The sequence below is a fragment of the Dufourea novaeangliae genome, unplaced genomic scaffold (genome assembly GCF_001272555.1).
Source record: "Dufourea novaeangliae isolate 0120121106 unplaced genomic scaffold, ASM127255v1 scaffold11, whole genome shotgun sequence".
In the NCBI taxonomy this organism is placed as follows: domain Eukaryota; kingdom Metazoa; phylum Arthropoda; class Insecta; order Hymenoptera; family Halictidae; genus Dufourea; species Dufourea novaeangliae.
The window spans coordinates 2,409,831-2,425,742 of NW_015373895.1; the positions used below are offsets into that span (position 1 = coordinate 2,409,831).

The following is a 15,912-nucleotide window of genomic DNA, read 5'->3' on the forward strand; positions in this document are numbered from 1 at the left end:
GCAGCCTGTTAGTACTAAGATTTTGAATTATTCTGAATCAGAGATGGGCAAACTCATTATCTAGATAAAAAGTTTCGAATAACGAATAAAAGATAAAAAAAAAGTATTTCGTCATTTTTACTTTTTTAAACGTGGAAATTTCAATTTTTATAATAAACTAATACTACTTTATGAATGAATCGACATTTGTCGAACAAGTATTTAATCTCATTATCTGTTTAAAGCTCAGAACAACACCCTTAGATACTGCTGCATTTCACTGTGTATTATTCGAATAAAATTCTGCCCAACTCTGTTCTGAATCATAAAGCTCATTTTGAATAACTTTGAATCACAAGGCATATTTTGAACAAAAGGAAGAGCCACGGTAACGAACTCGTATCGCTGATTAAGTTACAATAAAACAATAAGGTAATTATTCACAATAGGGGACTCCACACCGATTTGATTGACCTTGAAATATGTTGTCAAGGTCAACGTTCTGAACAACTTTTCAACAAAAATACATTCGATCTGTATACCGTGTTTTGTTCTGTATGGGTAATTATGTAGAAAGAGGGCAAACTCGTGTATGACCTTGACTATGTTGTCAAGGTCATCGTCCTGAGTGACCTTGACCTTGACCTTGACAAAATTGGCAATATGCAATATTCAAGGGAAGATACATATTTGAAAGAGCGATCGGAGTAGGTCTGAGACTAGATTCGTCAGCGGGGACGCAGTTTGGGTTAGGTTAAGTTTCTATCTGTTTTTCGGATATTTACAAATAACTTTTGTTAAACTTAGATTTATGACTGGTATTATGTATCGATCAGAGTTGGTTAAAGACACCCACCACTCAGTGTTAACCACGCACCCAACATCCCACCAAACATAAGTTTAGTTACTAATATCTACAAAAACAGGAAAAAAGTCTCTACGCGCTGCGAATCAATTGGCACATTTGAACTAGAATTAAATGATGAGTTAATTCTAAAACAATTGGCAGATTCGAATCAGAATTAAATGTTGAGTTAATTCTAAGTTAACTGGCTTATTTGAATCAGAATTAAATTTTGAGTTAATTCTAAATCAGAGGTGGCCAAGTCGAGTCAGAATGTAGAGTGCGTGCAATCTTCGTAGTTTCGTCTAAGTTTAAAGCATTCACTGTACAAATGAATTGCGTACACAAATTTTTTCTTTTATACTACTAAAATAAGCAGAGTATTTTCAAAAAAATAAGTGTCGTGAGCGTAACTTACAATTGGAATACATTGGAATAATATTTCAATCATTTTGTAATAGATCATAAAAAGCCGAACAATTTCTGTATTTACAGTATTTATATATCTCATACCATTACAAAATTATATCAAGAAAATGAAAGAACGCAAAACTTTAAGGGCTAATGTCACCCCTTCAGAGTGAAAACGGCCACGAAAAAAACATTGCTCTAAGCATAATTCAATATACTCTATATTCATGCGAAGTTTCATTAAAATCAGAATTTCCGGGTTCGGAAGCTTCCCTTGTTAGTCAATCATACACCACATGGCTCACACAAGCACAATCGCAAAATATTAGTAAATGATCCACGTAGTGATCACTACTCGAGAGTTAGTACTTTAGTAACGGGACATTTCGCAACTGCAATTATTTTCCATACGTCACATGAATATTCAATGCAACGAATATAGAATCTGATAAATCCGCGGTGACGTCTTGGAAAACCGATTGGATAATTACCTATTCGACCGACAGGAGGTATGTTAATCGCAGTTACGAAAAAAAAGAAGAAAAAAAAAAGGACGACAGTAAATCAAGTCGAGCCTCCACACGATACACATATGTACACAGTCGGTCTAACAAGAACGTGAGTGACAAAACTGTTTACCTGCTAACCGTAGCTCGGGAAATTCCTATATTATCAGATAGGTTTACTCTTTCACTAATGTACATTCTTCAAAAACTGCCAGCTTTTACTCCTAACTTTAAGAAAGAACGATTAAATTGAATATAAGGACTGTGTACGCGAAAAGGTAGGAATTGAGACAAAGACACGCACATCGACCAAAATTGAGATAACGTACCTATCTAATTTCATTGGATCAGTGCTATTGAACAGTTGCCCGCCGGGCAAATACAAATCTGTGGGCAGTAAGCCACGCCTTTCCGGGCAACGGATATATCAATGTAGTAGTGATCGCCCATCTTAAGCAAGAAAACTATGTTTGGAAGATATGTAACGTGAAGTACATTATGTTGTACTTCGTTAAATTCGTCCCAAAAAGCGCTATAGCATTATACATAAAAAAAAATATGGCGTTACATTTAAACAAGAAGACAAGATAGGATAAAGTAGCCTAATATGAGACTCCAGCTATCTCCGTTACGGGAAAGCCTTGAACGTCGCAAACAATTTCAAAAAATGCACTACAAGGAAACACGTAAAATGTGATAGTTTAACTGATGAGTGTGAAGAAGACATTGTTCCGAATGATGAACGTGATGACGAAGAAAATTATGACGAAGAATGCTTGTTTTGTACAGAACTTTGTTCTTCAGATATACATGGTGAACAATGGGTTCAGTGTATCAAATGTTACCGGTGGCCCATGAAGACTGAGGTGCAGACGCAATTAATTTTATATGGCCAATGTGTGCAAAAAGACAGAAAAAATAAGTTTCGACAAAATGAAACCTGGGTCTCATATTAGGCGTCCAGTTTTTGAATTCATGTTTTTGTACACTTTTCATTTTTATTTTATTATCATGGAACTCTATCTGTTTTGTTATAATTTCTAATATATTGTAAGAGTGTACACATGTTACATTTAAAACGTGTATCGTATTTCAATGAAAGTATTTTTAATCGAGAATTATGCGTGCTTATAAAAATGGGTCTCATATTCGGCTACTTTACTCTATCGTACAAAAAACATAAAAGGAAATGCTTACAATGCTGTAAGGAGCGTGCAAATTGGACAGTGGAGGATTGGCATAAAGTAATATTTAGTGACGAGTCATGCATATGCATCGGGGCAGGAGATGATCAAGGATCATTCGTTTGGCGTAGAGTTGATGAAGAGTTTTATAAAGATTGTTTAAATTTCAAACACAAATATCCACAATCATACATGATTTGAAGTTATATTAATGAGAAAATGGTAAGTAAATGATGTATTCTGTACCAAAATATGAATTCAGATACGTATATTCACGTTTTAAAAAAATTCCTAATACCTAGCGTTGAAAACTAGTTTCAAGATGCATCTAATTTTATTTTTCAAGGCGATAATGCTAGGCTGTTATTACAGATAAATTGTAAAAGATTATTTACGCAATAATTATATTAAAATTATGAAATGGCCGGCAAATAGTCCAGATCCCAATTCCACGGAGAATTTGTGAGCAAAACTAAAAAAACGTGGTACACGAAAAAAAATCGCAGAATAAAGAACTTCGCCAAGTAATAACATTATTCTGGGAACAAATCTCCCCCGACGATTGCGAGAACATTATTAATTCAATGCCACAACGAATTAAAGCAGTTAATACGTTCACACGGAAACATAAAAAAATATGAGTACCAAAAATTGCTTGAATTAACAAATCAGATTGAAAACTTTGTTCCAGGAATTCTCTTAATCGGAAACTTATTTCCATGTAACATTTCATTTCTTATCGTGTTTCTTTTTCATAATAAGTGAAAGTTTGTGTTATTTTATACAGGGTGTCACACCTAACCCTGCCACCTTTAATTATTATCTTATTTGTCACGGTACAAAGAAATGGTTCGGGTGAAAGTTAGTGTATTTTAGGGGGTAAATTAGACTATGAGATTGAAGGTCATCTCAAGGTCATATCTTCTGAGATTTCTCTAATGGTACCGTTTTTTTAAATGGAATGCCCTATTTTTTTGCCAATACAAAGAGCACATCAAAACGTATCCAACAAATACATCACACTATGACCTTGAAATGACCTTGAGTTGAAAATTTCACACGTAACTGGTTGAGGTAGAAGCTCACAGAAAATGAATTGCAGAAACAAAATAAACGGTATATTCGCATTATTTATTATTTTGGTGTATGTTTTAAGTGTTGTCACCCCATAGTGTGATACATTGTTGGATACGTTTTGATCTCCTCTTTGTAATGTCAAACAAAAAAATAGGGCATTCCATCTAAAAAAATGTTATCATTAGGGAAATCTCAGAAGATATAACTTTGATATGACCTTCAATCTCATAGGTTAAGTTCCCCCCTAAAATACACTAACTTTCTCCCGAACCATTTTTTTGTACCGTGATAAATAAGAGAATAATTAAAGGTGGTCTTCTATCTTTATATGATAGTACTTTATAGTTCTAAAGTATAAATATTCTCAATGAATTTCGTATTAATGCGTACGATTAGAAACTTTTTTCCAGGGGGTTTGGTTCGCTGCCTTTCTGTTGGATGGTACACGGCAGCAGCATTCGCCGTATTTTTTTACCACCCCTTGTAAACACCGAAAAATCGCATCTTGAAAATAAATACCAAGTTTTGTAAAAACTGGCGAATTACTAATCGACACGCCCATTATAATGTAGTAATTGAAATAAACGTATTCTATGATCGGTGCTGTGAAAGTGTGATCGGAACATAGTGTTTTACCTTGGCACAGTCTTTTTGCCACGTACCCTCGTACATCGGTTGTCACTGTAGCAAAATCCCCCGGCAATTTGCTAACGATAATGATCTTGACTCTTTCGTAATCCCATTATGAGTGAATGATATCTCAGCGTAGCGTGTTCGTGGGAGTGAAAAATTCCATAATAAATATGTTAATAAAGAAGTCTTAGAGTTTCATTTTACCATTAGTTCAGCTTCATGAAAACTTCCACAACATGATATAAAAATCGATATTTCGCGAAAAGAGCATTGAAGCTTTATGAATATTTACACTATTAAAGAAATTGTAGAGACCGATCAACATTCCTGTGTAGCGTTGTAATTCTGCACGATCTGCATAGATCCATAAAAATAATGATCGCTACAATCTATTTTCATTTTGTGCAATCTAATCTTCATTGCTCTATAAAAGTTGAAGAAATTCTGCATAAATTTACTGCAGAGGCCAATTGTCACCTTGACATGTTCAGACCACTACAATAAATTCTCGATGAGTGTTCGTAAGCTTGTTGGCACTGACAAGGAGAGGTCTCCAGGTGTAACGCTGACTTTTTAACGAGGTTTAGCATAGTGATGTAGTTTGGAATCCTGAAGCTAATGATATTTGTTTCACCCGCATATGACCATTAGTTTACGAAATATTTAATGCTCAGTGCCGAGGAGCCCTCGAACACTCATCGACAATTTACGGTATTTACTTGTGAACTAGACGATTCTCAAGAATTCACTATACTTAAGAATTTGATGACTCCTGAAGAATTTTTTAGTTTGTTTGGAATATGGTAGAATAGTAAATAAAGTAAACTGATCTTGTTTTGACTCAAGTTCCTCTAAATCAACCCCCAAAAAATTTATATTTGCATAAAAATTCGCAGTCTACTTATGACTAATCTAATATTTTTTGGCATGCATTATTGTGCAACATTATTGTCTAACATTATTGTGATGCAAAAAATATTTGTTACGTAATGTGCACGGTATCAATGGACCAATATCTATCAAGAATATTTATGAATGTATTTTTCAATCAGCTACACGATGCAATAAACCTTGATATCACCGAAAAAAATTACCTTGGGAAAAGAATATTCTTGCCAGATATTGGTCCAATGACATCATGCACATTACGTAATAAATATTTTTTTAAACGGACCACCCAATGTATTTCATTGCGCCAAGGAATGCTAGGTTAGTAATCAACTGGAATCAAAAACAAATAATGTGGTTTTACTGTAGATATTGTGTTGCTTGCACATTTAGAATATTACGTGCTCATTATTACCATGCAATTTTTGTTTTGCTTTCTTTTACTTCTTTAAAATACATTGTTGGGAGTTCTGAAAGAATACATTACTTCTATGTACAGTGGGGGACAAAAGTATTCGTTGAAAACGAAACAACTTTTTTAAAATTGGTCCAACTGACTTGAGTTCTTTTGTGATGTTAGGTACATTAGTTTACTAAATGACGTGTAAAAAACAATTTAAAAAGTTGCAATTGGTCGGAATTGCGAAGAAAATAGTAAAGATCGTTTTTTACAACTTTTTAATCTGAGGCTACAATGGAAATGTAATAAATACATATCCAAGATTTATGTTAGTTGTATACATACTGAAACTTTCATTGAAAATTCTATATTTGCATAAACATCCGCAGTCTATTTATTATTGGGTCATTCCACGCGAAATCGGACACCTTTGGGAGCACCATTTCGGGTTTTGTTCCATTTTTGGATATGTTGTAGTCTTTATCAATATATAAACGCACCTCGAAGGTTTTTTAAAATTTAACAAATTATAGATTTTACAGTTGTTTGAAATGTAGGGTCAACCTTTTTTCAATAAATCATAACTATTGAATTAACAAACTGACCAAATGAGTTTTGCGGGTACTTACAGTGGAGACATAACAGTACCTAATCAAAAGTATTTCAGTAAAAAACAGTATTTTTTTAACCATTTATTTTGTAATTGTTTTAAAGAAATGTAATTTTATAATAGTAGGGCCCAATTGAAAAATTTGAAAAAAAATTGAGAATGTAGTCGTATTTGTCTTCTTAGTGGACAAACTTTAGAAAATGTGGAGACTTTAAAATTGGCGATATGAAAATTGATTGAAGTTAACGCTGCGTCGAAGCCCATCGACTGGAACGGGCGAGCCGTACCGGCCAAGCCATGTGGTACCTACATGGTACCACATGGCTTGGCCGGTAAAGCCGGTGTAATTCGATGCAGCGTTCATTTCAATTAATTATCATACGGCCCAATTTAAAGTGTCCATATTTTTGAAGATATGTCCATAAGGAGGAAAAATAGGGATATATCTTAATTTTTTTCAAATTTTTAAATGGTTCAGCAACATACAAACGGGACATTTATTTAAAACAATTGCAAAATAAATGGTTAAAAAATATCTTCTTTTAACTGAAATAATTTTTATTTGGTACTTTATGTCTCCACTGTAAATACCCGCAAAGCTCATTTGGTCAGTTTGTTAGTTCAATAGTTATGATTTATTGAAAAAAGGTTAACCCTAAATTTCAAACAGCTATAAAATCTTAAATGTGTTAAATTTTCAAAAATCCTTCGAGATACGTTTATATATCGATAAAGACTACAACATATGCAAATTCGAACAAAATCTGAAATGGTGCTCCAAAAGTTGTCCAATTTCGCGTGGAACGAATGCCCTAAGTAATTTAAAATAAAAAAAGTAAAAAATAAAAAAATGTATATAGTGTAATCGCCTAGCTACGAAACGATGTTATCAAGCCCGCATTCGATTGTTGTAGGGAGCTCATTAGCAAAGGATCCGTTGAGGAAAACAGGCCTACTATCATCCAAACTGTTTTATCTCGAATAAATTACACCACCTGTCTGGAGTCGAGGTTACCATGAATTCTCATTGAGATATTTGTTTGCCAAATTAATCGCGTTAGATCATGGAACCACGTGTTAATGTCGCGTTATCTCGGCCAGGGAAATAGGAAACACAAAAAAAAAAAATCACGCCCGTCATCGAAGAAACTTGGGCAACATCGTTGAACCGAAAAAAGTTATACACGAGCCAGTCGAGAAGACCGTGAATCGATGGTGCATGATCCTTGAGTCATTGCCGCGATATATTCTGAGCGGGTTTCGAATGAAAAGTACGCGATACCGCTCTGACAAACGCAGTATTCATTCACGCGTATTCCTGACCAGGACCTTACACGTTCGCCGTTCACCAAAGAAAGATGGCGCGTTACGCAGAGGATGTGTACTACGAATTCGCTGTTAAATTAACTCACGACGCCGCTCAAGTGAGTAAACCACCGTTCAATAAATCGTATAAGGTCAATGTCCCTATTTCTAATCACGTCCCGATTTATGCTCAGTACATATATTTTTTATTTAATGTAAAAAGTGAGATAATAAATTAGTTATACAAAAAATTATTTAAATTAGTTTGGTATTTTCGTATAAAATGCTATAGCACATTGTTTAATAGATGGCAGTTTCGTAGAAGTAAATTTAATAAGTGGGTCAGTCGAAAGGAAACATAATTTGAGCGGTTCCGTTGCGATCGTGAATTACAGGTGGACGCTGTTTTTACTATAAAAAAATCTTACGGAATCTTCAATATTATTCGCCAAAGTTTGGTTTTGACACTTCCAAATGACACGCTCGTAAGCAGAAATGCGAACATTTAAATTTTCGCTGAGTAGAAATAGGGACATTTTATACTTCGTATTAAATGAACTATTATTAAGGTAAAATGTTTTTAAAAATACTTTTATTTAAACTAAATTATAAAGGGAGGTTTAAATTTTATATCTGATAAGTTTTTTTGTCGCTTGCTGTAGAAATAAATAATAAAAATCAATTTCTGCGACAGTAAAACTCTTACATGATTTGAAATAGAGACATTGTTCCATTCACTATGTTGTCTATTATATAGGGTGTTTCCGAACTGGTGCGGTACAACCCGAAGGGATACAATTCTGCGTGAAAAAATAAGTCGTATAGGATAGGTGTCCCAATTACTGCCTTTTTAAGGGGTCTACAATTCCCATCCGTTGGGTCGCCGACACTTGTGCCATTAGTTAAAAAGTCACTTGAATTATAAAATAAACAAATTCTCCTCGATTTACCACATTGCAGGGAAAATGTAAATTGTATTCAGAGTTGTGTACGATGTTAAATATGTGTTAAGTGTGTTTTATTTTCATTCAGTTGCAATACCAATTAGGTATAAAAAAAAAGTACTCTTATCGAATGGAGTGAGTATCAACCCATCAACATTTGATATTGTAATTACTTTCAAGACAAAACAATGTTGTTTATATTAATAATACAGGTAATATATGGTTAGGTGTGAGCTTCCAAAAATGGTATTTTCAAATGTAGAACAAGTCTTCCTGCATTGTTTCCTGCAGCATTTCCATCTACCATCTAGGTTATGTTTGACATAACCTTGTTCAAAATGGATGCTACCTCCCCAATGAAATATTTTAATACTTAAATTTAGCAAATTTAATTCACTTGTAAAGTCAAAGACTGCGCTTTCCGTTTCAATTTTTATTAAATATTTCATTTAATTTTATCATTAATAAATGAATTATTTATGTTACCAATAAATCTTTATTTATTCCTTTGTTTTTACAAAAATAAGAGGCTTTTCCAATATATCACGTATGTTGTATATAGTTTATACAAATGTTTATTTATATGTTTTATATTAAAAATTTAATTAAATATACATATAAAGTATAGTATTGTATTTTATTTTCTCTCAAAGTATAAACTACTTTTGTGTTAGGTATCAAGGTTAGGAAAATGTAATTCGATACAAGTAGGTATAGATAGTTTTGTTTGATACCGAGTAAGTATCGATACCTTGGCGGTATCGATTCAACCCTACTTATGGGCGAGGATCCGAGGGTGCACGCTTAGTGCAGGCAGCAAGTAGAAACGGAATGCAGTGAACAGACGCGATAGCCAAGTCCTATTCAACTGCGTGCTTGTCCAACAGATTTTTAAATTCGATTGTCTCGAAAACAAAGCATCGTACAGAAAAAGTATATTCCACATTTTCGACTTATTTTTGCATGTAGAATCGCATCCTTTCGGTTTTATACTGTGCATAGCAAAGGAGCCTTGGGGAATGACAATGGCCGAAGACTAGAAAATTGTATCTTGTTATTTTACCTGAAAGTTATTTCTGAGTCATTCCATTACTATATCTCCTTTCTTATTTTGTTTATCCTTTTCTCTTTTCTCCAATAACTTCTCTTAGGAACTCTCCAATCGTCTGGAATATTTTGTTCCCCGACTTTTAACCTTTTAATAAACTCGTCGCTTGAAAGCGCCTCTTTATTGTGTAAAACGTGTGTACACGAGTGTACACGTTTTTTGACGATCACAAAATAATTATAAATTAAATAGGGAAATTCATATTTCGAAATATATATATGAATTATGTTGTGTTGACTTTTAGATATTACTTTCGCACAACCGGATTTTTACGCGATTGATAACTCATTCTCTATAGTAGATATTTATTTCTTGTCTGGAAAATACCATGAAATGAGAATATATCTGCAGTTTCTTATGTAATAATAAGACAGGAAAGTAATAGATTTGTCGAAAGTATCCTTAATGCATCTATGTTAATTTTACCTACATACTGCATAGCATACCACAATATGAATTTGTACGTAGACCCATCTTTGCAGAAGCAATTTGTGTATTTATTATTATTACCATGAATAAAGTAATATATATATACTTTACCATGTTTTCAAACATTCTTATTATTGCTTTAACTTCATATAATATTGTATATCGCTGTAGCACCTAAATTGGTTATCGTTTTGAAATCTACATCTTATCTGTTAAACTATATTGGGTCGTTAGGAAAGTTCGTAGTATTAGGCCAATACCAATCAACTTTTAACTCAAACATTTATCGGTATCATAAACAGTTTCCAAGGTATTCGAGTAGATCGATTTAAATGGGACACCCTGTAGTATAGGTATCTACATAGAACTTTTATCAAAGTTAGCGTCGTATTAATATAGATTATAATCAGAAAATTTGGCACCCTACTTCAGAAATAACCAAGAACAGAACCAGTTGTATGAATGTCAACTCTTATTATCCGAGTCAATAAACAATGGTGAAAGAGAAAATTAGTGAACTCCTATTGTCCAAATCATCTTAATTTCTCATACGAACGTGTAACAATTGCTCTTACCTAGTATATGTTCAATGTCCCTATTTCTAATCATGTAAGAGTTCTGCTATCGCAGAAATTGATTTTTATTATTTATTTATGCAACAATCGATAAAAAAAACTTAGCAGATATAAAATCTAAACCTCCCTATATAATTAAATGTAAATAAAAGTATTTTTAAAAACATTTTAACTTAATAATAGTTAATTTAACACGAAGTATAAAATGTCCCTATTTCTGCACACGATTTGTCTCTATTTCTGCTCAGTGAAAATGGAAATGCCAAAACCAAACTTTGTCGAACAATATTAAAGATTCCGTAAATTTTTTTTAGTAAAAACTGCTGCCATCTATTGAACAGCGGGCTGTAGCATTTTGTACAGAAATACTGAACGAATTTAAATAATTTTCTGTATAATTAATTTATTATTTAACTTTTTACATTAAATAAGAAATATACGTACTGAGCACATTTTGGGACGTGATTAGAAATAGGGACATTGACTTTACCCAATTTTCTATTCGAAAGAACACTAAATCGAAAAATTGAAACTCTTCTCGATGGTCAAAGAAACATTACTTTCAATACAATTCACATTTTATCACAACTGACAGAAGTTTTCCATTTCCGTCATGTCGGTCACGAATGATCATCTTTTTAATGTATAATAATCGTAATAACGCGAGCGGAAAGTCCAATCGGGCGGTGAATGCGTTATGCACGGTTGTATGTACTTTTAAATATTCAACCGAGAAAAACCTACGAACAGATACAGAAAAAACGCCTTGCGTCATATCTCGATTCACCGTTTTTCCCCCCGTGTTCGCAGTGAATTCCCATTTTCCGTATTGCTCATTCTGCCTAGGACAGAGAACAACATTGTCATGATATTCGCCTAATTGGATACTATGTCGTCCAAAGAAATTAATTCCAGAAAATGAGTTGAACACAGATTTTCGTTATTATCTCAAAACAGGTCTAAGGATGTCTGCTACTGATTATAATTTCTATGCCTTAATTTTCATATACAGGGTGTTCATTTTGACTCGAGCACCTAAATTATTGCCGTTACTATTGAAAGTAAAAAAAAATGACTAAATAGGATGTACAAGGTTTTAAGGCGTGCATCTGATGGCGATAAAAAAAATCCTGTGAAGGTCATTTTAACGGTTTTTTCACGGTCATCATATTTTTTTTTTTGACATATTAACCCTTTGCCTTACGATTTTTTTGACGACTGTACACTCAGAAATTACTTTACCGTTAATAATTTCCCAGATACAAATTTTATTGTTAGGGCAAGTGTGATTACCTAAGTAAATTTAATATGTACTTCGTTGAATAATATAAATATTTGAAGTATGTGAAAGTAACTGGCTGAACGATTTTCTGTCGAAGATTCTCAAGACGGCCATCAACGGTTTGAAGAAAGTCGATGAAAAACTGGGTAACTGGGATCTGGTTACCGAGTACGATCGCAAGATAGAGGATGTTATCATTGGCAATCTGAGGTCGAAGTTTCCTAATCACAGGTACATTTATTTTCGGTGTAACTCGATGGAACAAATACTCCATGTTCAAACAGTTTTTGAACATCCTCCTAAAATGTGATTTTGCATAAAAATTCTCAGTCTGTTCATAACGATACTCAATTAAAGTATTCTGTAATTAAACAACTATCAAATGCAGTATACTAATGTATTTAGCCTTTGAGTACAAATGAGATTACATATTGGTGAGTATTCGTCATTCGAATACTTTTTGAAATTGCTTTTTGCCCATCACTGATTATACGTCCATAGTGCATACACACATACAGATATACAGGGTAGTCCACGCAATTTTTTCAGGTTACAATTCCGTTATTAACGCATTTATGAAAAAATGACAAAAGGGAAAGATAAATGGTTCAAAGAGCACTACAATTATAGGCCCTTAGATTTTTTTAAGCGCAACAGTGCATGTGCAATTAACAATTGCATCACTTCTTTAAATGGAAATGCATATGATTTGTTGCACAGTTTGATTCCTGTGTTCATTCTACGTATAAAATTATTAGGATACCATGACAAAAAAATTATTCTCGAGATATTTTCAAAATATGTCTTTACTGAAGAAGATGCTCAAACGCTTCATGACTATGTAGTAAAGGTAAATAAAAAAATAAAAATATAACGTAGATAATTTAAACAAAGCTATGAAAACAATAAAAAAACGTTATCAGAAATCTTTACAATGTAATGGAGAAGCGTTTGGGCATCTTCACTTCGTGGATACAATGTATGTTCCATTTGTCACCAAATACTTTTGTTCATGTTGTAACAAACGCGGGAATAAACAATGATCAATAATATAATACAGAAAAGCAGAAAATTTTTCAAAAGATTTGTACCAGGTTTATAGCCGAAGAATCAACTGGAAAAGAACTTCCAGAGTTAACGAACGATCCTACATGGATCATCGATCCAATAGACGGCACCACAAACTTCATTCACGGCTTTCCACATACTTGTGTGGTGATTGGTCTCGCGATTCAGAAGGAAATGGTGATTGGTATCGTTTACAATCCTGTTCTGGAGCAGCTGTTCACCGCGAGGAAAGGACGAGGCGCGTTTTTGAATGGAAAACCCATCAAGGTCTCTGAAGTTCAAGGTAAACAGGAGTCAAGGAACGCTATTATCCCCCCTCCTGCAGCCTACACTGTTCCCGCGCCTCTAATTAGATTATTATTTCCTATAGATAGAAAATAATTAATTATACATATTTTCTTCATCAATTAGTGGTTAATATTCATTATTAGTAGAAACATTATTGTAATGTATTAAAACGTACACTATCGGTCAAAAGTTTGAGTACACTCACTGCATTTGTATTCCACAGCCAAATACAAACTGGAGGGTTTATTTTGTCATGTCTTTATCCTTGGACATACTTTGTATAATTTTACTGTTATAAAGATACTCAGTTTTCTTTCAACTGCAGATAATAAACGTTTATGGCACCTAATACTGTTCATCTATAACAGGGGTTCTTAAACTTTTTAAATTTTGTGCAACATAAATAAGAATAAAAAAATATATGTACCGCCATAAAAGCATTTTCCGATTAAAAATCAATACATTCCAAATGGAGTGTTTATAATCAAAGAATAAAACATTTAAAATTTATTTTATTTAATTATATGTGTAAATGAAACTTTTACATTATAATAAAATATGGTAAATGGACGGTAATAATACATGAGTAAATATTAAGGAGATTTATTATTGGTACAAATTTACGATAAAAATTTTTTATTTTTTATTATTTTTCAATAAAACTTTACTAACGTCTTTGTGCCATTTTTCTAAATAAAACAAGAGTAAACACGATGTTTGTAAGTTTAGAGGCACCCATATTTAAAACATATTTTTTTTGCAATTAATTATTATATAACAATAATCATGTTCCTGAATTTGTAAAGAAAAGAATGTGTAAATATTAATAAAATTTTTATATATACCAAAATTATTTCTAATTTCGATATTTGTGATACTGTTTCAAAAAGGGGAAATGTTTCAGAAAGCGTTTCATAATCGGTACGTTTACCCTAGGTACTTATGAATTTTTATCTCGGAAACTTTTCATCGTATTGAGGTAATTTTTCATTTCCTTTACTTTAGACGGTTTGGCAAATAACATATATTGTTAAATAACATAATAGTTTCAGTTCTTTCCAAGAAAACATAGAATTTAAAATCACCTATGAATAAGACTTATGTAGGCGCATTCATAGACTGACTCAGCCTGTTGGTTCAACCGTGAAGAAAAAAAAACCTAAGAATTTATCGTCTTCACAGGTCTATCGAAAGCTCTGGTATGCATGGAAGCTGGGTTCATGAAAGTGGATTACTTGAGAGAGAAAACCATTGAGAGACAACAGTCGATCGTTCGTGAAGTTCAGGGGTAAGAATTTTCGAAAGCTTAATCGTTTAGTTGGTTCAGACGATGCAGGACTACATCGGTTACGTTCCCTTCCCAAAGGATTCGCACGCTTGGAGTGGCAGCGTTGACTTTATGTTACGTCGCCTTAGGAATCGTGGAAGCCTACTACATAGAGGGTCCGGGAATCTCGACATGGGACATTGCCGCAGCATCGTTAATTATCACGGAAGCCGGTGGTGTGGTACTTGACCGCGTAACAGGTGGTTTGATCATCCTATACACATTCCTTGAATTCTTCTAGATATAATCGAAAGTCATTTTTCGGTTGCCAGGAGAGAAAATAGATATCATGAAACCGCGTGCAGTCGGGGCGTGCAACGATAAAATTGCGAGGGAAATCGTCAGAATTATTCACGAGGCTGACCAAAGAGTGGAAAATAAAAACAAATGTAACAAAGCGATAAAATAAACGACCAGCTCCTATCCAAGACTTTTGTTTTCCTTAGAACTTCCATATCGAAAGAAGTATAGTTTGGCCGACTGGGTCCACGGCCAGTAGAGAGATACTAACAGGGCCGTCCTTGACAGAGGTGCAAAAAGTGCCACCGCACCTGGGCGGCCAAACCCAAAGGCGGCCGCAGATCTTTTATTATATGTAAAATTTTGACTAGTAAAAATAATAATCAAGACTTTTTTATAATTATGAAAATTTTAGAAAAGTAGAATTCAATGAAATTAATTTTATATGTAATATTGGTAATCACTTGTATACAAGAATGAACTATCCTTAAAGACAGCACACAATAACATAAGATATTCAGCCATATTTATTGGATTAAATTCATGTAGGTAAATAATTTTCGCTACTTATCAACCATAACATCATTATTACAAACATTATACGTTAGTTTTGTATATATATGCGGAATAAAATATTTATTTTAAATAAAGCCATTTGTTTAAGGATTTTTTATTTATTTTATGAAAATAAAAATTAAGAAATATTCCTTTTGAATAACAAATGTTAAAAAACTCAATATGTATGTGTATAAAAGTAAAGACTGTATATCAAATTCTTAATTAAATAATATTAAATTATTAAAGGCGGCGATAC

At 33.2% G+C, this 15,912-nt stretch overlaps 2 protein-coding genes across 4 annotated transcripts in view; one reads left to right on the forward strand and one right to left on the reverse strand.

Annotated features, from left to right (window-relative positions):
- LOC107191198 (ATP-dependent helicase brm) overlaps positions 1-15,912 on the reverse strand; it is a 56,797-nt gene that overhangs the window by 34,929 nt on the left and 5,956 nt on the right. The window lies entirely within an intron of this gene.
- Positions 7,864-15,353, forward strand: LOC107191223 (inositol monophosphatase 2-like). Its single transcript, XM_015580216.1, has 6 exons — positions 7,864-7,956; positions 12,273-12,406; positions 13,270-13,526; positions 14,714-14,819; positions 14,898-15,058; positions 15,131-15,353. The coding sequence occupies exons 1-6, from the start codon at positions 7,891-7,893 to the stop codon at positions 15,265-15,267; spliced, it is 861 nt and encodes a 286-aa protein (XP_015435702.1). The 5' UTR covers positions 7,864-7,890; the 3' UTR covers positions 15,268-15,353.